This window comes from Calidris pugnax, unplaced genomic scaffold, assembly GCF_001431845.1.
Source record: "Calidris pugnax isolate Ruff unplaced genomic scaffold, ASM143184v1 scaffold398, whole genome shotgun sequence".
Lineage (NCBI taxonomy): Eukaryota > Metazoa > Chordata > Aves > Charadriiformes > Scolopacidae > Calidris > Calidris pugnax.
Window position 1 is genome coordinate 886237 of NW_015091280.1, and position 24113 is coordinate 910349.

The 24113-nt window shown below is 42.7% G+C and overlaps 1 protein-coding gene across 9 annotated transcripts in view; it reads left to right on the forward strand.

Moving 5' to 3' along the window:
- The first annotated feature begins 205 nt into the window (after positions 1-205).
- Positions 206-24113, forward strand: part of DOCK10 (dedicator of cytokinesis 10) — a 130533-nt gene continuing 106625 nt past the window's right edge. For all 9 annotated transcript variants that reach the window (XM_014960680.1, XM_014960677.1, XM_014960682.1 and 6 more), the window contains exon 1: positions 206-360. In XM_014960680.1, the coding sequence (XP_014816166.1) occupies positions 331-360 (30 nt within the window). In that variant the 5' untranslated portion in view covers positions 206-330. The remainder of the gene's footprint in view (positions 361-24113) is intronic.

The following is a 24113-nucleotide window of genomic DNA, read 5'->3' on the forward strand; positions in this document are numbered from 1 at the left end:
TTTCGAGCGGATCAAATCTTTCCTCTATCTGCATCCAAGCTCTTTGGTTGTGATCAGATGATCAGAGCTCAAGGAAGCGATTGGAGAGCGAGCTGGCTGCAGCTGCACTGTAGGCTGCTTTCAGGGACAAGGAGCCACTGTTTTTCAAACATAGCATAAACATAGAAGTTATTTTGTAGGCTTCAGGATGCAGATATGGGTTGTGCTGCCAGCATTGTTCTGCTCCAAGCCTTTCGTTCTGTGGTACAGAGGAACTGTCCACATATCTGCAGGCGACGACGGCGAGAGGAGTTGTCACATGAAATTCTGCCGCTGGATAGCGATGATGAAATGAGCAGACCCAGGACTCTCATCATAATGGTACGGTATACTTTAATCAGCCGAGATGACAGAATTATTATTACACGTGTTATGTGATTATTTCTTTTTCCCTGTGTATTTGTAGAGAAAGAGCATTGACAGGCTGTTTGTCACTGTAGGACAGTTTGCTGCTACATTTGCTGTCTCTGTCATCAAACAGAACTGAAATGTTACTTTATAGGTGAAACTGTGGGCTACACATAAGCTGTATACAAAGTAAATGCTCTGTTGCTTAATTGTCGGTGGGTTTTGTTGCTATTTGCGAGAGGGGCAGCGCTGGGGCTGGTAGTGGGGTTATGTTTTATTTCAGACTTGGAATTCCAAACAGCAGACAGCTTAGGAAATGTTTGCTAAGTCTGTTCATCGTAAAAACAAAAACAAACCCAAAAGCCAAACAAAACAAAACAATACAAAACCCCTTTACTTTCACCCAAGATGCAGTTGGAATTTATATCAAGTTGTATGCAAATAAACTCCCATATATCTTTGCTGCAAACTGTTTGCAGCAGTGAAATGTTTGCTGGATCACTGCTTTCCGGTTTAGTGAGTTGCCTCTGTTCTTTAATGAAAGGGAGGGGGTCGAAAGGCTCTGGTTCTTCGAGAGAAATCTTCTTTCTGAATTAAATTGGATTGTTTTTATTTTGTGGTGGGAATATAATAAGAACTGTGAGTTTATTAGGAATAAGTGACAGGGTGGTTCCTCATTATAAATCACTGTTTCAGAAAGAGGAGTACTCTTACTGCTCAGTTACTGCTCTTCCTTGCCAAATGCACATATGGTGAGCGTTTCTAGAAGCCTGGAGTGGTTTGGGTCTGAGGTGGCAAAGCTTTGGTACTGCGTGGCTCTCACTTGATAAAAATATCACCAAGAAACTGCAGATATTGTATTTGCCAGTTTTTCAGGGCACTTGTATATAATTTATGGTAGATACTGTTTTTTTTAATATAAAGTATGTTATGATGAAGTCCAAAGTGCTGATTCCCTGGTGGATCACACAGGGCAGTAACTTAGTTTTAAGTAGGTGATGGTAACATCAGAGAATTTAATAGCTGTCGTGAGATCTAGCAGTGGTTTGAATAGAGCATTGCTGCCCATAGAGAGGTGTGTGGTGCAGTCATGGCAACTATAGTAGCTAGGACCCAATCCAAGCACTGCTTTATGTATCAGCTAAGGGTTTAATCCAGTGCATGGGGGGGCTAATGGTCATAAGGAGGAAGGGGATAAATTTTATCATTGTGAAGCTGGTATTTAAGCTTCTTTTGCTTTAAAATCCAGTATCTATAAAACAAATTATTTTATTTTATTTTTTTCTGCTTAATGGTGAAATAAACAACCTCAACAGCATTTAAACACATAACTGTCTCCTTCCTGGTAGTAACTTCAAGCATAATGAAATTGCAGTGTGGAAGAAATTGCAGTGTGTCCAGCTATGGATCACCTGTGCAACTTTCTTCAGTCCTTGGAAGAAGAATGTAGTCTTGGGTGCAAAGTCGTGGTAGCAAACAATGTACCAACCTCCCCATACCCAGATGCAGTCAGCAGCAGCTTGCGTTAACACTTCTTGGTGTGGTAAATCCTGGGAGAGTGTGCCTCCGAGAGCTACAGCAAAGGTCCCTGGGCTCTTGGAGAAGTGGGGCTTCCCCGCAGCATGGAGGGAGCTGTGGAAGCTGTGACCACCCTGTGGAGCTGGGGGTACCCAAAGGAGAGGCACTCTGATGGTCTGTTACCTGCTGCTGGATGTGGGCGTTTGGGGATCCCCTCCTGCTCTCTAACACATCCACCTATCCTAGTTACAGGGGGTTTATGTTTTCTCCAGAAACAGTTAATGCACTGGTGTTTGTCCTGTCGAAAGGCTGCCCTTCCCCAGGAGAGCTATGGGATGGTTTTCTCCCCCTTGGTCCCTTTGAAGAGAGGAGGATGATGGTTTCAGCCCTGGAATGAGACTGGTGGAGGTGCAGGCAGGTGCTTCAGAGGAAAGCTGCTGGGCAGGGGACAACTCGGGAAAATGGTCTTTCCTTGCACATCTTCCTTTCTCTTTTGGATGTGTATTATTACTGTGCCTTTTTGTTTAGAAACAGTTAATTCGGTAACTATCTACAATGATTTGCCATCGAGCTTTGCAGTTAGGCTTAGTAACAATGTGGAGACCTGGAGAGTTGGGAAGAAAGTGCTGCTTTAGAGCACTTCTGTGTCAGAAATGGATGGTCCTGTTTCCACCAGAATTCATGTTACTTGAAAGAGCAGCACGATAAAGAGGACTGGAGGCTACTGGACCTTAATAAACCGTATGTTATGGTCCTAACAGTTTATGCTTTTTCCCCTTGGTGTTTTGTAGATCATTGAAGTTTATGTCTGGATAATACGGTGGAGACAACTACGTAGACAAGCAAAAGAGTGTTTAGTACACAATGTCATTACGCACGTTGTGCAGACGCCAGGAGCTAAACTGATCCCAACGAGACTACTGAGCTTTCATGTCTGAGGGCAGTGCATGGTTGGGGTGCCCAGAGAAGAGAGGCAAGGAAATCCCAAAATGCAGAATATCTGAAATATACTGACTTGCCTGGGTGTGATCACCAGAGGCTGTGGGCTCCTGTCAGCTGAAGATCTGTCATTGTATCTTTTCATACCTTCAGATGAAATGGCTCTCCTCTTTGTGGCTTGTGTGCCACGGGCTATATGCTCCCTACTGAGAGTGTTAGTACTTGGTATTGATTTCAGGAAATAAACTAATCCTTCTTTTTGAATGGCACTTTTAAGTCCCCAGGCTCTGCTGTTGTTGCAAGTTTGCCTGTCCTGTATGAAGCAAAAGTAAAATCTCAGTGTTGCCTTGATACATGGAAAGCAGTCCTGAGGCACAGAGAACAGCAGTCTACCCTGAAATACTTCCAGTACATATACAGTTCTATAGATGTGCTCCATTTTCCTTTGTTAATCCCTGTAGGGGAGCATCTTTGTAGGATATTCTTCTAGGAATTGTGCCTTTGCCAGTGGCACTCCAAGCGGGAAATGCTGTGGGTGTGCTACATGAGGAAAGAAAGGGAGAAGGCCCGAGTACAGCCTCCAGCTGTACCTACTAATCCTTGTAGGAAACCTTTAGGCATCATAGCAGGTATTTCTGGCATTCTAGTCCTTGCAGAAAGTGAAGATAGATGTCTGTATTAACAGAATTTTATTTTTTTCCTCTTCAGTTTGTTAGTTTAGAAATATCCTTGGGCAAGACAGATTTATAATCAGTTTTAGATCTTGGCTGGCTCCACAGAGCAGGGAGGGATGTCAGAAAGACTAAACTAGAAATTCTTTGTCAATGACTATTGTGTGTCGTCTTCTCTTGGACACAATCCTGGGAGTTGCAAGAGAGATGCAAAATAAATACCCAAACAACCTCTAACTAGATGTAAAAGTTGAATCAATGCATTCGGTGACTCTGCATTTAATAGACCATCTTCTTGTTTTCTGTACCTTTAAGAGTATGTGCGTAAGAGCTGGTTTTCAAAATAAGTCCATCAGATGGTGAGGTTTGAGATATTAAAAACCTCTGAAGAATGAATGCAAATGATTGTATGTGCTGTTTCTGCAAGAAAAAGGAGAAGAGGAAGATGCCTGAAGGAAGAAGATTTAGTACTTGGGGCTATGTGGAACTGTTTGGTGTTTGCAGCGGGGGCACTAATATTTAGGAGGATGCTTTGCGTTTGGAACTCGTGACTTGAAAAGAAGTTGAGTTCTATGTAGTAGGTCATTCTTTGGTATTTCATGTGATTTATTATGGACTGTGGCAGCTGCAATTTGTGTGGAAGATAAGAGCAAAGTGTGAGACTTGAGGATATGATCCTCCTCTCCGCCCCTCCCACCCCCCTCACCCTTACTAACCAGCTACACAAAAGAGTGGTAAAATGTTTTGCATCTTGAATAAAATACTGTAATTTGAACTGACATGTTAGATTGAGCACAGCAACAGCAAGGTGACAATAGTACTCTCTTTATTCAGTTTTTCACCTCTGAAGAGAGACAGCTTGCAGAGATTTTCTCTGCTCTTTCCAGTTGGAGAAGCAGTAAGAGAACCTCCCCAGCTGCAAAAGGCAGGGCTGCCCGAGCCGCTCCTCAGGTCACTTAGTTTGTAAGCGGAATTTTAGTCTTCTAAAAGTAGTGCAAATAAGAAGAGCACACCTTTGGGAATTTTTCCTCATCTAATACTAAAGCTTACCTCCAGAATTATGTTACTTAAGTTTTGTTGCATTATCTGTGTGGACTTTGTTTCTTGTTGAAATAATTCAGTGCACTCATTTCCTCATCTGTCTGCATTTACCTACTGAAAATTTGTACCATATGCATACTAAGTGCTATCAATAGATGGCAACTCTAAAAATTGCAAGATCTCTGACTCGGGACTTGCTGGTTTTTTAGGTGGGAATGTGTCTGTGTGTACCCGAAGGGGGAGGACTTCAGTGGCTTTTGGAATTTGGCATGAGGCTCAACTCTGGGAAGAGAAGGGTGTTCTCTTCCCCCAGTGTCTTGGAGAAGGGATTGTCTTTGGAAAGCCAGACTACCCAGGGCTATAAAGTTCAAAAAAAGTATTCAAAATATTCATATCTTTTAGGTCAAGTCCGAAGTTTCAATGTGTAATACATTTTTAAGCAACAATAAACACATGTAGCTTTATTTGACCTTAATCAACTTCCACTCCAGTCCCTGACCTCAGCAGGAACAGAAACCAGGCTTGTGTTTGAATAAATGAGTAACATTAGAATGTAAAGAGGAAAAATAGTAAGTGGTGCACAAAATGCAGTTCCACTTCAGAGCCATTTTTGCAACTGTTCTTGTTGCCTTTGAGAGTTCTTTGCGTCCTGTGCCTGGCGCTCGGTGGGCACGGGCTGGGGGCTGCAGGGGGGTGCCAGCCCCTTGCCTTGGGCACGGGTGCTGCGGTGGGGTCAGCACAGCAGCCTGGGAGAGACCCTGTCCATCTCTCTTCTTCCGAGCACTGCTCGTTCCTCTGTGCTGAAAGACTTTTGGTTTGGTTTTGCCTTTTACCAGTTTAGGCAGGAACTCCGGCTCTGGGTGTAGTTCCTCAAATACAGAGGGGAATGAGCCCAAGATGTGGATCTGTTTTCATACTTCAGAGTGTTGCAGTAACATTTAAAGTGCGCATATGGTTGAAAAAGAGATGGCATTAAAAACAGCCTTTTTCCACTCGGCAAATCTTCTCCATCTGACTTCAGTACTCTGAGCAACGTTGTATATTGCTTTCACTTCATATTAGTGTTGCAGCAGCGCGTGTAGTATGACAGTATGTGGAATCAAATTATTATGAATCTGGTAACTGAATTCGTATGACAGCTTATAAAGAGTGGGGACTCAAAACAATAAAGCAATGAAAATATCCTCCTACATAAGAGGAATTTATTATCTTTTAATTTTTAAAAAGAGAAGCAAGCTATTTATTTGTAAGCAATGCATACTTGGAAGAGTAGGGGATAAATTAAAGGGCCACAGGACAGTCTCGGTAAGTAGTAGGAGTGCTTTGGGAAAGCTTTCTGTTTTTAGGCATTTGACAAAAATCATAGTTTAAGATGCACGTTAAAAAAGCTTCCTAGGAGAGAAGAAAATTGACCCATAAAAAGGCAAAGTAACTTGATTATAGCCAAAAAGGCAAAAAGAGAAACAAACACACATAAGAGGAAAAGAAAAAACAACCATAAACCAACACTTCAGGTTTTTCAGGCTTTGGCCATCTGCAGCCACACTTGCTTTGTGTAATAAGCACATTTATAAACAAATCTATGCACACACATGCTTGATTTGTCGCAGTTTTGTCTGCGCTGCTCTGTCTGCAGTTCTCCTTGGCTCTAGTTCTGATGGGCTGTAGGAAATGCCAGCTTTCCATGTTTCCCTTGATCATTTTGTTCTTTGGATCTTCCTACAGAGGAAGGTAGGAGAGTGAAGGAAAAAGAACCCCAATAATCTTGACTGGTCTGGGATTTTGGAATTGGGTGAGCTGTGGTTATAGGAACCTTAAGCTATTTACATGGTGCGGTGCCCTCATACACCAAATCAGCCAGGAGTGCAGATCCTGCGTTTGTTTGTCTGCTTTCCTGTGTTTATCACAATGTCAAATACTTGAATAAATTATAAGGAAAAGATAAACTCTGGGTAATAATAATGAGATGAACATGGCACCAAATGCCAAATGGTAGGCACAGGATGAACCATCTAAAATAACCACAATAATATCTTTGACAATCTGAAGACTTAAAGGAAGTGCTTTGAAATGTAGTTCACCCAGAATTTAGTAGAGGTATTTTGTTTCACGCTGTCAGTAGACAGTGTAGCACTGGACAGAGATATAAAACATTTTTATGTATGTATACACATATATGTATGAATTTGTCACCAGCAGCCTCTAGGTCTATTTTCAGAGATGTTCTTGGGGGGTTTTTTATGCGTGTCTCGGGCAGCACAAGTGGTTCCACACTTGTATCTCAGTTCAAATCGTTTGGTCTTTTGCCTCCCACAGTGAGGTTTTGGTGACGGGATGTGTGTGCTGCCCGGGCTGGAGGGGTGGGTCAGGCTGAGAGCCAATTCCTACAGGAACGGGTGGGAAGCAGTGGCAGTGCCTGCTACCAGATCCTGGCTGGGAAGCAGTGTTGTCCCACGCTGCTCAAGCTCTGTTACAGGAACACGTCTCCATTAGTGGTGTCGCTGCCCATAGCTCACAGGAGATGGGTTGGGGCAGCACAGGCAGCACGTGAGAGCCAGAACGATGCAGAAATCCACCTGCAGTGCTTCGTGCACCCCCCAGCACCTCTCAGGTGTTCATGCTGCGTTACCAGTGATCTCCTGCCCGCCTGTAGGCATCTGCAGCTGGAGCCCTGACGGGCACCACACAGGGCAGCTGGAGAGCCTGGGGCTGGGAGGGCGAGCAGCGGTGGGGTGGCAGCAGCACTTGTCATCTTAACATGTACCTACTGTCCTTGATCCAGGCTCTGGTAGACTGGTTCTCTTCTGCTGCTCCTGGTTCAAGAAGCACGCAAAGGGATAGTAAATTAAACTCATGCTTCAGAAAATGGTATCAGTGCCAGTCCTCAACCTCCCACTGGCATTAACTCACCTCTGGCTGCAACACTGAGAGCCAGACTGGGCTTTATTTTTTGTGCTCTTCTAGGTATAGAACCCTCTGAGTAGATCTGATCTGGTTCTAAATGCTTATAGCTGAGCCCAGAGTCCACTTCAGGCCTTTGGCTACAAACATGGAGATATTGATTAAGCTTGGAAACAGCTATGGCCTGTGAGAGGTAGGCTGAGTGAGGGAGGGAGCCATAAAGAAACTGGGGCCCTCAGAGAACACCAGCCAACTGAAAGTACTGCCAAAGTAAAAGCTGTTGGGAGAGGCAAAGACAGTGTGTAAGAGAGGAAAAGTTCAGGGATGAGAAAGAGAGAAGCTAGGGGAAGGGGAAAATGCCATTTCTTCTCATCTGAAATTCATTAGGCACACTCTGTTTAACTTTGGTAAGATTTGATTTTTGAGGGTAAACCACTCTATGTTGACACATCAAGATATTCTGATACTGATTTTAGCTCCCTCCTTGTTCTTAGCAAAAGCTTTGTTTTTGCTTTATGGTGAGTATACATCTTCCTACTGGTGTTAATCCCTGCTCTTGCCCTTCTTCCACCCCTTCCTTCTCAAAGTGGAAAACCATCTTCTACTTTGACTTCAGGATAAATGCGCTCCATTCTCCTCCTGGGTGGATTGGAAATCTGAATGGAATGTGACAGAACTGTTCCTGATATTTCTCACTTCTGTGATGTTTCTTCTTTACAACAGTAATCTTTATACACTTGGTGTAAACCCTGTTTAAATAAATCAGAATTCCAGTTCAGCACATTTCAGACAAAAGCCTTATGCAAAGTTTCATTGCTCATGAGAGATGCAGAAATATATCTCTGACCCTTTATCTCCACTCTTCATACTCTTTCAACTGTCGCAATCATTTGGTTTTAATGCATGTGGAAGGTCTTTGTTGCTCTGTAGCTTCTCCAGCAACCTCTGGCCAGCAAAGCTGGGTAACGTGGCACAGTACACCAGGAGTCATTTCCCTCAGTAGCAGCTGCTGAACCATTCCCCCATCAGCTGCAGCAGAAGGATCAACGGAGGAGTAGAGACTGTGAGTACTTCTACAGGGTAAACTGAAGGGTGATTATTGTGTGCTGTAAAACCTAGTATGGCTAGAATTGGTGATCTTTTCTTTTTCTGTGCATCCCAGGGGGGTTGCCACCTGATATCTAAAAACTCTCAGGAGATTCTGACTTCTAGATTACATTTCCTGAATCATACATGGTTTTGACGAAAGACATCACCACTTCATTACTGTTGGATGACTGCTGCCAATGTGTGGGTGAATACAGACTAGTTCCAGGCTGTGGTACCTCCTGTAGCTTAAGAGGAACCGGGAAAACACAGGAAAATGGTTTTGATACTTCCTTAACCGAAGAAAGGTTTGCAAAGGCAAAACACAGGATTTCGTTTCTAAGGCTAAGCAGCTTTTCAGCATATTTGAGCCTGTCAGCTAGTACTAACTGCCTGCTCTGCTTTTGTGAGTGAAACAAGAAATGAATTATCTGCCAAAGTACTCAAGTAAGTGAACTCTTGTTCGCTGCAGTGCTGTTGTTTCGGGAATACGGAAACAGGGACAGTGTCTTCTGAGTGTTCAGAGCAAAGGAAGATGGAGACAGGCAGAGCGTCTAGGAAATACAGGAACTGCTCTTTTAGCTTTTGAGTCACATCCTTCAATAATTAAGGCTTCTAGCTTGAGTTAGTGATTGGAGTGAGGAATACCGTGGTGGGGAAAGGATGAGGATTCAGCACCAAAGCGTGTCACATGAATACTTCAGGATGTTTTGGGTGGCCAGGGTCTAACATCATCTCAGGGCACTATTCCAAGTCTACTCCAGCTGAAGCTGGCTCAGATCATGGACCATGATCTCTAGGCTGAGGTGTGGTAGCTGCACATATGTGCACACATTTCCAGTCAGAAAGAATCTGATTCCTTCATTGTTCAGGGGCTCAATTATTTCAGTTCTTCTAGGACTCTTATTTTAAAGTCAAGGAACTCTGTAAATAAATACATATTATAAAAAATGTACTTTTTTTTATCCTGTTACTTCGCTGCCTTTCCAGAACAAAATGTTATGTTCTGTCTAAACAGAAAGAATTTGTGTCCAATATCTTACTTCTGCAATTGCAGTCTGTTAATAATTATTACCAATTTGTGGTTAGCTTAAAACATAATAGATTCTGTGTGTGTGGTTTTCGATGAAAAATAGCCATTGTAATGTTTGTCAGACTTCTTTCTGCCTCCGGGATCACTCTGAATACAGTGTATGGAACCAATTGAATTGAACACTTCATGCCTTTGGTGTTTGTTTTTCCTCAATTCTCATCTGTCAACTGCTGTGCTCATTTTCTTTTCATTAGTATTGATACTTGCTTGAAGATGAGATGGCCACATTCAGTTCTCAGTTGTACGTGTGCAAATCCAGCAGAATAATGTTCTGACTTAATGCAGTAAAATGCAGCAAAAGTGTAATTCTGTGCTGCTTGCGTGTTTCTCTCCAAAAAAAAAGAACTCATGAAGTTAGAGTGGAAAATGTGTGTGGCCCTGCTGGAACAATCAGTGGTTAGCTATGAAACTAGAATGTTGGGAGTTGAACATCATGTCACCAATCACTCATAACTTTGGCGTTTCAATAAGGGTTTGGTGTTTCCTTGACGTTTTCCACAGGTTATGACTTGTGTGCTAAAATTAGCTCTTTCAGAGCATAAGCCTTAACAGTAAAGAGATTAATTACTGAAATGTAGATTTCTGGAACCAGATGCTCCACTCTCCTTTTTTTGAGACGTTTCTTCCATTAGTAAATGATGTGCAAACATGCATTGCAGCTATCTCTATAGGAGATCTGATCTTAATGGGATTACAGAGGAGGATGAGTTCTTGGGAGAAACGGAGCTTGGAACTGGGCCTATTTTTTTCTCACTTTTGGATACTTGTGGCTTGAAGGTAAAGAATAAAAAGTGTTCACACAGATGATCTCCACTTCTTTCTTTTCAGTGCCTTAGCTCTTTTCCTGTCTTTTACCCATTCTCCCAAGTGCTTGAGGAGCCTTTTCAGATCTCCCTAGAGCTCCCTACAGAAAGCAAGCAGGCACAGAGCATCCAGCTGCCTGTTCTGTCTCTCCACCTGCCAGCTGGCGCTCGTGCCTGAATTTGCTTATTCAGGCTGTGACTCTGTTTTGGCTTTTGCAGCGCTTGAGTTCCTCCGGCTATTGACCACCGTTAGCTCTTCGGTTTTGAGCAAGGGCACAGCCCATTAGGAGGTGCAGTGATCTAAGCAGTTATCTAAAAGCTTGTGTGTTGCCAGGAATGTCCTGTTTCTTTGGCTTTACAACCTTGCATTTGGGTGTCCTTTTATCTTTTAGCTGGTCTGTTATGAAAGAAGTCGCGTCCCTTGTGGTCTGTCTGCTCCCAGGTGTTAGACATGTGCTCTGTACACATCTTTTGGATGAATGTGAGCTGCAGATGTGTGGAAGATACAGGGAAAGTAATCCTAACCTTGAATCCTGTACAACCAGTAGGAAATACTTACTGTTTCTATGCAGACTTTTAATGAATACATTTTCCAATATTGAAGATACACAATATATTTTGGGTTTTTTTATGATGCATTTGATTCTTTATGATGACCATTTGTCCCATTTAGCACCTGATGTTGTTTCTGCTGAAAGCGCAGCAAAGACATCAGTCAGGGAAGGACTTGTGGTTGGAGTGTTTGTGCATCCATCACCTGCTTTTGTTAAGAACTCCCCTGACCGAGCAGCTCTGACAGAGAGCTTGCTCATTCCTCAAACACTTGTGTAAATACAAAATATTTTAGCAGAATGTATGGAAGTAAGGAGAAAACTCACGAACACAGTTTGAACTGAAGAACTATTTGGAAATAATAGAAATGTTTACTAACCCATCCTTAACTCTGTTTCTTATGTAAAAGATAAAAGTGAATCCAAGCCTGGAATTGTACCAATATGTTTTTGCCTTACCTCTCCAAATATAATTGAGACTGTAAATATTGGTTAATAAAATGTAATTCTAAAATGTTTTCACTATATAAAAAAGCCCGTTCGTGAAGAATGCACCAAAAAGGACCTGCCCAAATGAAATGTTTGAGAGATGAGTTGACATAGAAGTTTGTACCAGCTCCCACTGAGAAGTTTCTTTACACAGTATTTTTAAGCTGCCAAAAGCTTTTGTGCATACTAAGTGCTTGCCAATTTTCCTTTTTCAAATGAAATCAAAGGCAATTTTAAGTTACATGAGCCTACAAAAAGAATCTGAATTGGTGGCTAAACATCGCTTTTTGTAAAACGCATTCAAAAGACAACTGTATTTCTTGGAAATATATTCACAAAAGGATTGGCTCCTTGAGTCAGACCGTGTCTGCGGCGTTTCAGGCAGAACAAGGAGCTGAGTGAGGAGGAACTGCAGCAAACTCTGCTTCATTGCCCATCCACATCCTTTTCTGGCACTTGTTTATGCCTGGCTGTAGTGTCTGTTCGTAGGAAATCATAAGTTAACCTCTTAGCTTCTAATTTCGTGAGTGAAATTTTGTACCCAGCTCAAGTGGTGCTTAATATAAGAGTTCAGATGTTCTAGCTACTTCTACAGTAAGAGGGGAATTTTCTGGACTTTCCAGTGTTTCCAAATTTAAAAAGCCCCAAATTTTCCAAATTAAAAAAAACCACCCTCTTGGTACAGTGTCAGGTTGTCAGTGACTAGGTTTCATGATAAGGCAAGAGTGAAGGTGCAAGGGCTTGTCTTTGCGTGTTGGATACACAGAGCAAGACGTGGGAGTGGCGAGAAACACAAGGGCTGGAATATTGGCTTCACTCCTTCCGTCAGACAGAATCATCCGGAGAAGCCGAAGGAAGAGGAATTACTATGATTCAGCTCTGTGCCTTGCAGAGGCTGGGACCTGGAAGTTTAGAGCAGCTTTACTGTATTAAGAATGACACAGTTTTGGTCCTGCTTTCCATCTCACTGTAAATCATAAATAAATTTTGCTTTTTGATCTGTCCTTGGATAGCAGAGTTCCATAGCAGCTTCTTGGGAGGGCTTTAATACCTCCTGTAGTTCAAAACAGACTTACTGGAACTGGAAAATCACAGAGAGGGATGAGGAGGATCAGCAAAGCTAGTCCATGACTACGTATGTAGACAAAGATTGGACATGGACTGGCCTGAAAAATAGTTATGAGGGAACGTAATGGAAGTCATAAAAATCAAGAATGGTCAGAAGCATTTAGACTTTGCTTGCAGTTTCTTCTTTCAACAAAAGTAGGGATCATCAAATGAAACTAATCAGGAGGCAAGCTTGGAGGAAAAAAAATTAATGGAAGGAATATTAAAACTGGATTTCCTTCCCACAAAATGTTTGTGTGGTGTGGGAAGATGTCTAGTGTCTGTGTAGGTTTGAAGAGTGACTGGAAAAACCTTAGAATCTTTGAGAACTAGTAAATATGCAGGTGCCATCTCAGGCTGGGAACTTGCACGAGTGGAAATTGGAAGAGTATTCAGAAGAAATACTATTATACTGACTGTTTTCTACACTTTTAGCTAAGCATCTGTGGATTCTCCCAGGTGCAGGAATCTGGGGTGAATGAACTGTCATCCTGCCCGGTATGACGGTGCTTACATCAACTGGAGTTCAGCGTGGCATTCAGTATTGGTGAACACTCAGTATTTCGTTTGCTACTGAAATAGTATTGTACTCGGCATTCTCTTGCTTCTTACACACGCAGGTGTGCTGGCTTGGTTGACTCTGCTCCCATGAATTATTTTGCATTTGTTGCTGGTTGCGGTCCCTGTGCGTGGCTGGTGTGTGGCACCTCCTTGTCTGTGCATCAGGACCCGCAGCCCTCCGCTGGGTATTCCTTCCTCTGAGCCTGGGGTGACTGAAGGAGTAGAACTTGATGGATTATGGGTTTTTTGTTTTGTTTCTTTTTTTTTTTTTTGTGCCAAGGTTTGGGTTGTAGTTACTTTTAATAACTTTACACAGGCTTTCACAAACTGTAGGGCTTACTCTGGAATCGTAGCCATGGCCACTTTGGTATTTTCCTGGAGTTTTTTACCTTCTTATTTTGGTAATACTGAAGATTGCACATGCCAAGGTTTGGGTTATAGTTGCTTTTAATAACTTTACACAGGCTTTCACAAATTGTAGTTACTTTTAATAACTTTACACAGGCTTTCACAAACTGTAGGGCTTACTCTGGGATCGTAACCATGGCCACTTTGGTATTTTCCTGGAGTTTTTTACCTTCTTATTTTGGTAATACTGAAGATTGCACATTTGTTATAAGTTTCAATTAGGATTAGCAGTTTTTAATTAAGAAATTAAAAACAAAACCTAGGAAGGTGAAACAGTTCTCTGAGTATACAGAAAATAATGTCAGAGTGAGAAATACCATATGAGGTGTTGGTGCTATACGTTAGAATATACAGTTTTGCTTTCTGTGTTCCAAGAGATCAGTAACAGAAAGGGAATGTCAAAAGGATGCAAGTTGTCTTTTTCTCTTTTCCACATATCAAGCTTAACTAATGTAAATCTGACATTCAGGGTTTTACATTTTACTCCTTTTTTGCTAAAATAAGAAAATAATCTTGCTTGAAATATGTGTGCTTTTTTTCTCTTCCAAAATGCCATTATTTAGCTTTCAATTATAGGATCCAGATGATGAATTATTATATGCAGTTGCTTTCTTAATTGCTTAAGATACCCACAGGCACTAAAAAAGACTAAACAGGAATTTGTAACATTGTTACAATTATGTGGTATCAAATGCAGTAATGGTCATTCAGTCAACTTGCACATATGTGGGGGGTGGTGTATTTCTGTACGCAGAAAAAACAATGACGAGAGTCCCAGGTTATTTTATATTAATGTTATGGCATTGTAGATGTTGATTTTGACCTTGAGTGAATGAGTGAGTTGCCTGACCTCCTTTTGCTTCAGTTATTCCAGCTGGAAAATTGGGTGAAAATGTGGATTCTCTTTACAAACCAGATGTTGTTTGATCTGAGCTTTTCTCAGTAAAGAAAAAGAAAAATCATTTCTGCAATGTAGCGTAGACGTGAATAGCAAGTATTAGAATTACAATCAGAAGAGCATGCAGCGGAAGCCAGAATCACAGCGGCATCGACATGTCTGGAGATAGTAAATTCAAATGATTAAATTATTTAATCGCCTTTTATGGCCTTTCATCACTATGTATTTTGTTATCAAGGGCTGATTCCAGTCCAAGTAGATGAAAACAAAAGAGTAACGTTTGTTTGAAATTTTCCAATGGATCAAACTAAAGAAGAAATTAAAGTAATTGCATATTTTGCTTTTGTACACATCAGCAGGACAGCATTGCTAATGGAAAGTTTATTCTTCCAACCTGACTGCTGATGTAAGAAGGTTTTCTTTGCTGAAGAGAGTAGGTATAGCTCTGTTTCTGTCCAACCTGTGCAAAGATACCTGGAACAAAAGTCCCTGATGGCTGCGTTCCATTGTGCTGCATGTGAGCCTGCAGCTCTGCTGTGCAGCGGGGACCCTCATGCGTGCAAAGAGGACCAGTGGGTGTCACCACGGCATGGAACCAGCACCCCTCTCTTCTTGCCCCCTCTGTGGCTGCTATCTCCAGGGATTAGTTGAGGAACTGCAGCAGTTATGAGGTCCGTGATACTGTTTTTCTGTAGGTGGTACGTGGACCTGTTGGAGCAAGTCCGGAGGAGGGCCATGAAGATGATCAGAGGGTTGGAGCCCTCTTGTATAAGGACATGCTGAGAGAGTTGGGGTTGTTCAGCCTGGAGAAGAGAAGGCTCTGGGGAGACCTTATAGCCCTGCCCTTCCAGAACCTGAAGGGGGCCTGCAGGAAAGCTGGGGAGGGATTCTTTATGAGGGAGTGTAGTGGTAGGGCAGGGGGGATAATAGTTTTAAACTGAAAGAGGGGAGATTTAAATTAGATATCAGAAAGAAATTCTTTACTGTAAGGATGGTGAGACGCTGGTGCAGGTTGCCCAGAGAAGCTGTGGCTGCCCCATCCCTGGAGGAGTTCAAGGCCAGGCTGGATGGAGCAACCTGGTCTGGTGGGAGGTGCCCCTGCCCCGTGCAGGGGTTGGAGCTAGATGATCTTTAAGGTCCCTTCCAACCCAAACCATTCTATGATTCTATGACACTGTGCAGCCGCAGCCTTTGGGGTTGCATCATCAGGTTTTCCAGGGCCCTTCTCTGTCCAGTGGCAAGAGAATATATTATGCTCATTCCAGGTGTGGGTTGGTTTCTAGCTTGGAAAGGTGCTGAAATGCTGCTGCTGTTGCATCTATGTTCTTGCGGGATTGGCTGGTAGAAACATTACCATGGAAAGGAGGGTCTAGCAAGGGTGTGCACGTGGGGCAGCGTTCCTGACTGGGAGCAGGAGGGGACTGCTGCTGTCTCGGCTCAGCCCACCTCCCACATGGGAGAGCACCAAGGTTTTTTTACCACTCTTTAGGAGTGGTACAATCAGCAAAGGGGACATAAGTGGCTTTTGGAGTGTGGGCCTTACCAACCAACTCTTGTGAGTGCTTATAAGGCCATTTTGAGGTGATGAAATACATGTGGTCTAAGGGGCCGTGTGTGAGATCAGGCTGGGAGCTGCCAAACTGCCCTCCCTGGGGCCTTTTCCTCACCCCCCCTGGGGGAACACTTTCAGCCACAGGTGAATCTTATCCGCTCCGGCAACGCACCAAAAGATGGGGCTTGGAGGGCTCCTGGCGCCACCAGCTCAACTGGAGGGTGTGTTTTAGCCTTTCAGGCAGGGCAAAGAAATCCAGCAGCCTCTCACAAATTTGTTCTGCGTGAGTGCACTAATATCTGGGGCATGAAGTGAAGGTGAAGGCACAGAGGAAGGAATAGCTGAGATCAGCACGCTGCCAGGCTGGGAAGAAAATAAATGGATTGACGTTATGTGCAGTCACTGACATTGGGGACTGTTGCCTGCAAAGATCTGTTAGCAGAGCTCTGACAAATATAAGGGTCTTCTTTTCATGGGTATTTATGCGGGGACATTGTTGCCCTGCCTCGGAGACCTCACCCTGTGTGCTGATGGCATTTTTAGTGTGATGGATTCCCGAGCCTTTGCCTGGTCAGAGCGAGCTGGATGGGTTTGTAGGCAAAATGCAGCATCAGCTGTTCTAATGGCTTCACGCAGGGTTTGTGTGCGAACACTGATGGTTCAGCTTAAGGTGTTAGACCATAAGTGGAGCCACATTTCTCAAAAAAACAGTGTAATTTGCTTCTAGTTGATTCAATAGCAGAGTGACTTTGCAAAAGGTTGCTTCATATATAGTTTTTCCCTAACTAAATTGCTTTTACCTTTCTGTTTAAATATTTTCACCCTCTTTAAAGAACCAAACATTTTCAAATGGCAGGCCAATACTGAACATTTAATTCCAAAGACCATCTCTTCTTTATTCCCACTATCTTTGATGCTGAAGGGGTTGGAAGGGAGGTAACCAGGGCTCCCTGCACTGTCTGGTAGCTGCTCCGATCCTGGCGCAGTCATCTGCTCTACCCATCCAGCATGGAGCTTTTCTCCAGTGTGGTTTTTACATGTATTCCCAAACTGCTATGGAACATGTGCTGTTCCTGACACCTGGAAGATGCAGCTAAGACAAACACGGGTGTACGGTCATTGACACCTCACTTTTAGTCTCACAGTCCCATTAGTAGATTTTTGGCAAACATCTGAAAATGCATGCGGTGAGTTGCCACTCACTGCAGTCAATTTCCTAGCAAGCACTCTCACCACACAAAGGGTAGAAAATTGTAGCAGATACAGCTTTGTCCAAATGCATAACTGACTTCTAGCTGCTTGGGGTGTGAGAGACAGTGATGGTGGCCTTGCTGGGAGACTGAAATTGAGGTCCAGGTGAGGAAAAGCAGCATCAGTATGTATTAATATACCTTATCTCCTGGCACTGCCTGCGTGCTGTGGGGTATTAACTGTGTTGAATATACCAGCAAGGGCTCCAAATTTTGTGACTTCTGCATAATATGGGATAGAGAAGGCTGGAAGGCTGGCTGCAGTAAGTTTGGGGTTTTTTAAAATAAAAATAATTTTTAAAATGGAATTATTTTTTTCTTTAGTAAAAGCTAGCCTTTTGTGACCTTCTCCAGGCTACCATATTTTTTCTTCTCACTGACACCTGAGCTGATAGCTGGCCATATGCTAAAAGCATCATTGCGAGGTGCAGAATTGTTTCTGTCTCTACTCCAAGGGCTGGGTGTTTGGCATGGCTGTCGTCCTTTGGTTTTTCTTCAACAACTTTATTGCTGTGGTTCTACCAGGAACTCTGATGTGCCACGAGTCATTCAAGGGAAGCAGGCAGGTATCTTATCTGCACTCTGCCAAGTGGCAAAGTGTTAAGTTTGTCAGCCGAATTTCTCAGTACTGGTCTGTGCCCCGACTGCCTGAATGGCAGTGTCAGTGTCATCTCAGTGGTCTTCATTTATAAATGAAGCAGGTTTTGTTATGAGAGGTTTGTCTTCCATTTCAGAATAGACGTAATAGACAGTTGATGCACCTTGTTCCAGCAAGAGGAGCTTTCTTACATATTAATTAAACTACTTCTCTCAAATCTATTAAACAAAAGGCCTGAGTTAGGATTAGATGCTAATGGCTGTGGGTGTGCAGTTATTCATATACATATGGGCACAAGTCAAGACTGTGTTTTTGATTTGCACTCTGTTTGTACATGTCAGCATTGCTCCCAGACACAAGTCCTGAGCTGAAGGGAAGCATTCATTCCCTGAAACTTGCTGTGAATTTGATCTTTGCATGTGATTTTTTTATTTTTCTCCTCTAAATTTGAAAAAGAAAAAAACACCAGTGTGGTGAACTGAAGCTTAATTTCTTGATCCTTCTTGGTGGGAAGTGCTAGATTATATTATTTTAGAAGGACAGTGTGTTGAATTCAGTATTGGCTACACAGCAGCTCAAATATTTAGCCTGTTTTGGAGTGTGTTTTATGTTAGTTGAAAATACACACTTTAGGGTTTTAATTTTTGTATCGTTATGTGGCTGCTAGCAAAGCACTAGTGAAATTCATTTTGCCATGATTGCACGATGCACTGTAGCAATGGATTAATTTTGTGCAGCAGTACACTTTTACATATTGCTGTATATCATAGATTCAAACTGAAGTCAATGAAGCATGACAGTGAATAGATTTAAAAGGGAAATAAATTAAGTTGGACAGAAGCTCTAGGAGAAACGTAGAAAACGAGAATGAAAAAGTTATTAAAGAATTCGTGACCCCTATCAGAAAACTGAATGTTGGTGGCTCTGAAGCAAATGGAATGCATAGTGGTTCCTTAACAGGAGAAATTATTATTTTTCCCTATCTAGATACTAGTAAGTTTCTTCAAAATGCTGGGAACAGATGAAAATATTCAGCAAAGACAGCAGAGCAGATGGTAGTTACACACTGAATTGACTACCTTTACATATTTTATCATTTTTTGAAGCGCTTCAACTTCCTTATTTTGACTGTATGAATCTGATGCAGCAGTTCACAAATATAAACTAAGGCTTGTGGATTTCCTGTGACCAAATTCATCTTTTCTTGGGACAACTTGAGGTGTGGATAATACTTCTTGCCTTATACATAATAGTTCTGAATTCAAAAGCAACGCAGGAGCTTTATTCATATTAACATAACCAATTTTGTGATCATCTTAAAGTACCTGATATCTGTAACTGAAGACACAGAGAAGTCTTTGAGGAAAAATTAGGAAATCTTTTACAGTCATGGTGATGCTAATGAAGTTTGCTTTGTACTTCTGCTACAGGACAGGGCATTATTAGACATTTTACTGGTAATGTTATTCTCCATTACAAGTGTAGAGGGATTTGCATTCAAAACAGATCTAAGAAAGTGGAATCTTTATTTGCAGTTGTTTACTATTTGTTCTGTTTATATCTCTGAGTGAATGCTGTAGTGAATGCTTTGTTACTTCATTGCTTCAACCTTTTAATGCCTTGGTGTTGAGAAAATACAATGCTCAATGCCTTTAGCATGAAGTCTGAAAAACTGGCTGTCAGAGATACGGAAATAAATGAGGTTTAATAGTATTAGGAATGAAAATCCTTTGGACAGAAGATACTCAGTGTATACTCAGAATAAATTGGATAAGGACCAGCTGGAAACTTGAACCTAAGTTCATCTTTTGTATTATTTGGGAGTAACGCAAGTTCATCAAAGTTTCAGGAAGTGGTGGTGACCCTTGTCTGGGTGGAAAGGATGCCCTGGAAGGGCTCCTCAGTGCTGCTGGAGGCAGGAGCTGGGAGGGGGCCTTCCCGAGGAAAGGAAAGATGGAGTCAGCTCTTTCTGTGTGACAGTTGATGAAAGGAGTCGATAGGCGAAGGAGCCTCTGAGAGGAATTGATACCTGCTTAAGGTTAAGCCAGCAAAGCTGATGGATCCAGCATTAAATTTAACTTCTGGCAAGGACCTCTTATCTTGGCAGCTGTGTTTACTATGTTATGTGAGAGGCACTTGGGACTCGGTATAGATAGCATGGTGGTTTGAGAGAAAACAAGGGTGATTCCAACTTGGTTAGTGTTGCGATGCTATATTGGTAGCCACTTGAAATGTCTGCATACCTTGGCAAAGAGTTTCTGTTGTCTTTTCTGTTTCCTATTGCCAGACGTAGATGCTTTTCACCACCAAGTAGGAGTACAGTGAAATCTATCTTAAGCACTTGCAGAGCAGGCTGATAATGCTCAGTTTAAAGGAGGTGGCCTTCTCAAAGGCAAAGCTAAATTACGAAGATAATGATGAGATGAGGGTTTAATTTGTGAAGTTGCACCATGTTTTGCCTGTGGAAGATGACAGCAAGCTCATCAGACTGATGCATGTTTTATAGTGCTCAGATCAAACACACTGGGCTCGCTGTGACTGCTCTCCTGGCATGGAAATCCTGCATGTGGAATGATCACGTGGAAATTCTGCAGAGGTTTGTTACTTTGGGTCAAATGTTGCTAACACTGAAAAATGCGTGAAAGCGTTCATAGAACTCGGAATTATTTGCTGGAAAGAAAAAGAAAAGGCACTGAGGATAAAGTTGCAGATCTCAGAAAGAGTACTTAATTGAAACAAGTCGTGAAAGAGATGCTCAACATCCAACTTGCAAAAAATCCAGAATGAAAAAGCAGAAAAACTGGCAATATGTCTTAGTTATGCACACTGTTAATAATAAAAAACCAAATGCATGCCACATAAAGACTATGTGCATAGAGGGAACGCAGCTTTGCTGCTACAGCAGGATGAATCCTCAGCTGGAACAAAGGAGAAGAAAAGGGGCTGTGTGTGTGCCCGCACATGTGTGGGCACTGAGGGGGTTTGTTCAGTTTTAAAAGACCTTTGTGCCCTGCCAGCCTTCAGACAGCTGAGCGTTGGGCCAGTCTCCTACCTTAATTAAGAACAGTTTGCCTGTGTCACTGCTCCCATTGCCTCTGCAGTTCTGAGGCACTGGGTGAGGAGCTCCCGTCCTGTGGGGGTGCTGCTGTGATTGCCCCCACCTGGGGCAGCGGGCTGGAGGAGCTACTGTGATACCCAGTGGGGCATCTGGGGAACAGGCTGTGTCTGGCAGCTTCGCTCTCACCTGAGGTGGGAGCAGGGTTCAAGCAAGCAGTGTTTTTTCTTAGTTGGCAGGTTTGTCACCTGCCCAGTGACCCTGCACTTCTAAACCCAGGTTTTTACAAGCCAAAAATGTATTTTGGATATTAGCATGTAAATTTACCTGTTTTTCCCTTTTTATAACTGTCTGCAGATTTAGGAATTTGTAGGGTACTTCCTCTTACTGATGTTTCACACCGCTTTGAAAGGGGAACCGTTACCTTAGTCCAAAAGCAGAGATGATTCTGGGCCCCAGGAGCACGAACCTGTGGCTGTGTGCTCTGTGATTGAAGTCAGCTTCCGAGGGGCTCGGTAGGAGGTTTCTGTTCTGTGAATGCCTTTTCTCAGCGTGCAGACATACGTGCACATGAAGTAAGAGTGCAGCTGTTTCGGCTTTCGAGTCGGGGAAGGTGGTGAGGAGAGAGGATGTAATAGCTTTTGAGACAAAGATAGATGTTCAGTTGCAAGTGTTTTTTCTACAACTTCCTATTTTGATTTGCATTAGAGGCGGGGGCTGGGTGTATTTATGGTTTAATGAGACACTCTCGCCTTAATAGCAGAATATTATTCACAGGAAGAAATGAGTTATTGCTGGGTTTCTTCTTCTTTCTGTTCAGTTACTGTGGATACAGCATGTAAGTTTTAGACATACTTCCCCCTTGAACTGCATACGCAGCTTCCAGTTGTTATGCTGAAGCTGCTGAAGGAAAGAGGTTAAAGGAGCACAGTTTTTAAAGGGAGATTTGTTTGCTGCTTGAATTCCTACGGATACAATGAGCTTTCGCGGGAGATTCAGAAGAGAGGCCAGTGAACTGCGGAAGAAAAGAAAGACCATTAGGCGAGTGAATCGAGGAGAAATTCACAGATTAAGCTGCGTGAGTATGCAACCATTCTTCCATCTCTTCTACAAAATTGCTAAGAAATTGCAGGTCAAAGACACTACCTGTAGGAGAGAGTAGGATTTATTCCTCGGTGTGTACGTAGGATTGACTGAGACTCATCAATCTGTGTGAGGAGGAACTGGACATTGGAGAACGATTATTGAAGTCTGAGGCTGAAGCCTGGGGAGTTCAGGAGTTTACAGAACTCAAGTGCAGTAGGGGCTGTTGGATAACATCACACTGTCGATCAGACACATCCTGAGAGCAGCGTTGTCTCTCTGGTGCCTGGTAGCATGTGCTTGGTAGCTCCATGAAAATCCATAATGCTGGTTCTGGACTAGAAAGTTACTCCATGCTATTTCAGATCTCACGATCTACTGTGGGCAGTTTGTGCCTCTGAAGGCCAGGAAGAGGAGGAAAAAGCCACTGTCTTCCTGCAGTGCTGGGAGCAAAGGGAGAAAGCTCCAGAGCCCTTAGTTGAAAGCTGGAGTGAGGTTCTGCTCTGTGAGGTAGATGGCAGCTTTGCCATTGATGGCTTTGGGCCAGGACTTTGCCTTCTGTAACTCTGCTGTGACACTGGGCAGCTCACGTTAACTGTGTTGTGCTGTCGATTTTCTGAATGAAATTAAAACTGCAGGCAATTTAGGTAAAATGCTTAGAGCCTTCTGTTGAGAAGCCTCAGGCAAGTACTGGCTTTCAGTGTATTCTCTTAACTTTAGAGGTTACTTTAGATGTCAAATATTTAACAGCTTCCCCAAGAATTATTTGGAGACAAAGAATCTTTTTCTTTATGGCAAGAGGTATTTGGTTTTCTTCTGTAGTTTTGTATCTCCAATTGCAAGCTGTGTTTGTATGTCCATGCTGGAGGCTCTTTCAAGGCTGTTCTGCATGTCCAGTGCAGCAACAAATCAGCGATAATACACTGAAGAAGATTATTCTTATTGACGTTTTTAAATAGGAAGGCAAATAACTTTGGATTTGTAACACTTGGTCACGAATAGGTTAAGATGGTCTATGGTTCATCTACTAGAGTGTTTGGGGTTTTGCTTGTGACTAGCTGCCATTTTGGATAGATATTTTATATGGAAATGAATCTTTTTGACAAGGCTACTTTACAGCGTAGTTCTGGCTGCCCTGAGCTACTGGCATACAGTCAAAGATACTAAGTTTAAGTTTCATGGTTTTAGGTCCTAAGAATGAATGCTGGTGGTGCTGCTGAAAGCATCTAACCCTGGCAGTTCACAAGACTTTGGTAGGAGGTAGGCACTGCTGCTTGACTTGTCCCCTTAAATCCAGGTTAGGAGGGATTTTTGTTACTATTCTACAAATCCTGACTGTACGTGAATAGTGCCTGCCAGAAGCGGTTGAAGCCTTACAGGAAAATACGGCTGGAAATAAAACAAAGCCCAAATAGTAACAATAAATCAGTAGCCTGTCTGCAGACAAAGCAGAATATATTTGTTTGGTTTTGTCTGTATCATCAGATAATAGAAGCTGAGAGTTTAGTGGTGCCAAAAAAACTTTAAATTGTTGCGATTTCTAAGAGTCAATAAAACGTATCATACTCTGACCTAAAAACTTAGAGCACTTGTGACTGTGTGCCTGTTGCCTTTAATTGGAAATAGATAGCGTGCCTTTTTCATCAGAGGCTCGTGGTTCTTACTGCACTTGCCATGAAGAGTCTGGCTGCTCTAATGTCAGTGGTATTACTCGGGGTTTCAGAGGAATCTGTTCTGATTTCTGTTCTTTTCAGACATAAGACAGACAAAGATGGGGTCACTGTGCCATGTTATTCTGCGAGCGTATTTCTCAATAGTTTGTTTAGCCCTTAGGAAACGCAGTCACACTTGGCTTTACTTTTCTGCTTGTGACCCTTGTCTTTCTACCCAATATTTCATAATTGGAGCATGTTAAATCTTTGGCCTACGGGCACTTTTTGCCATCAACCAGGAGCCAATCTCTCCTTCATGCATCAGTCCTCCGCACCTCCGATGCTCCAGATTTCAGAGAGGTGTTAGCACCCGCTGCAGCTGCAGAGGCTTTTGTAGATGGGGACCTTATTCAAAGAGCACATTTCTTACTATACTACATTTAGACCTGTATTTTACATAGATGGACTTG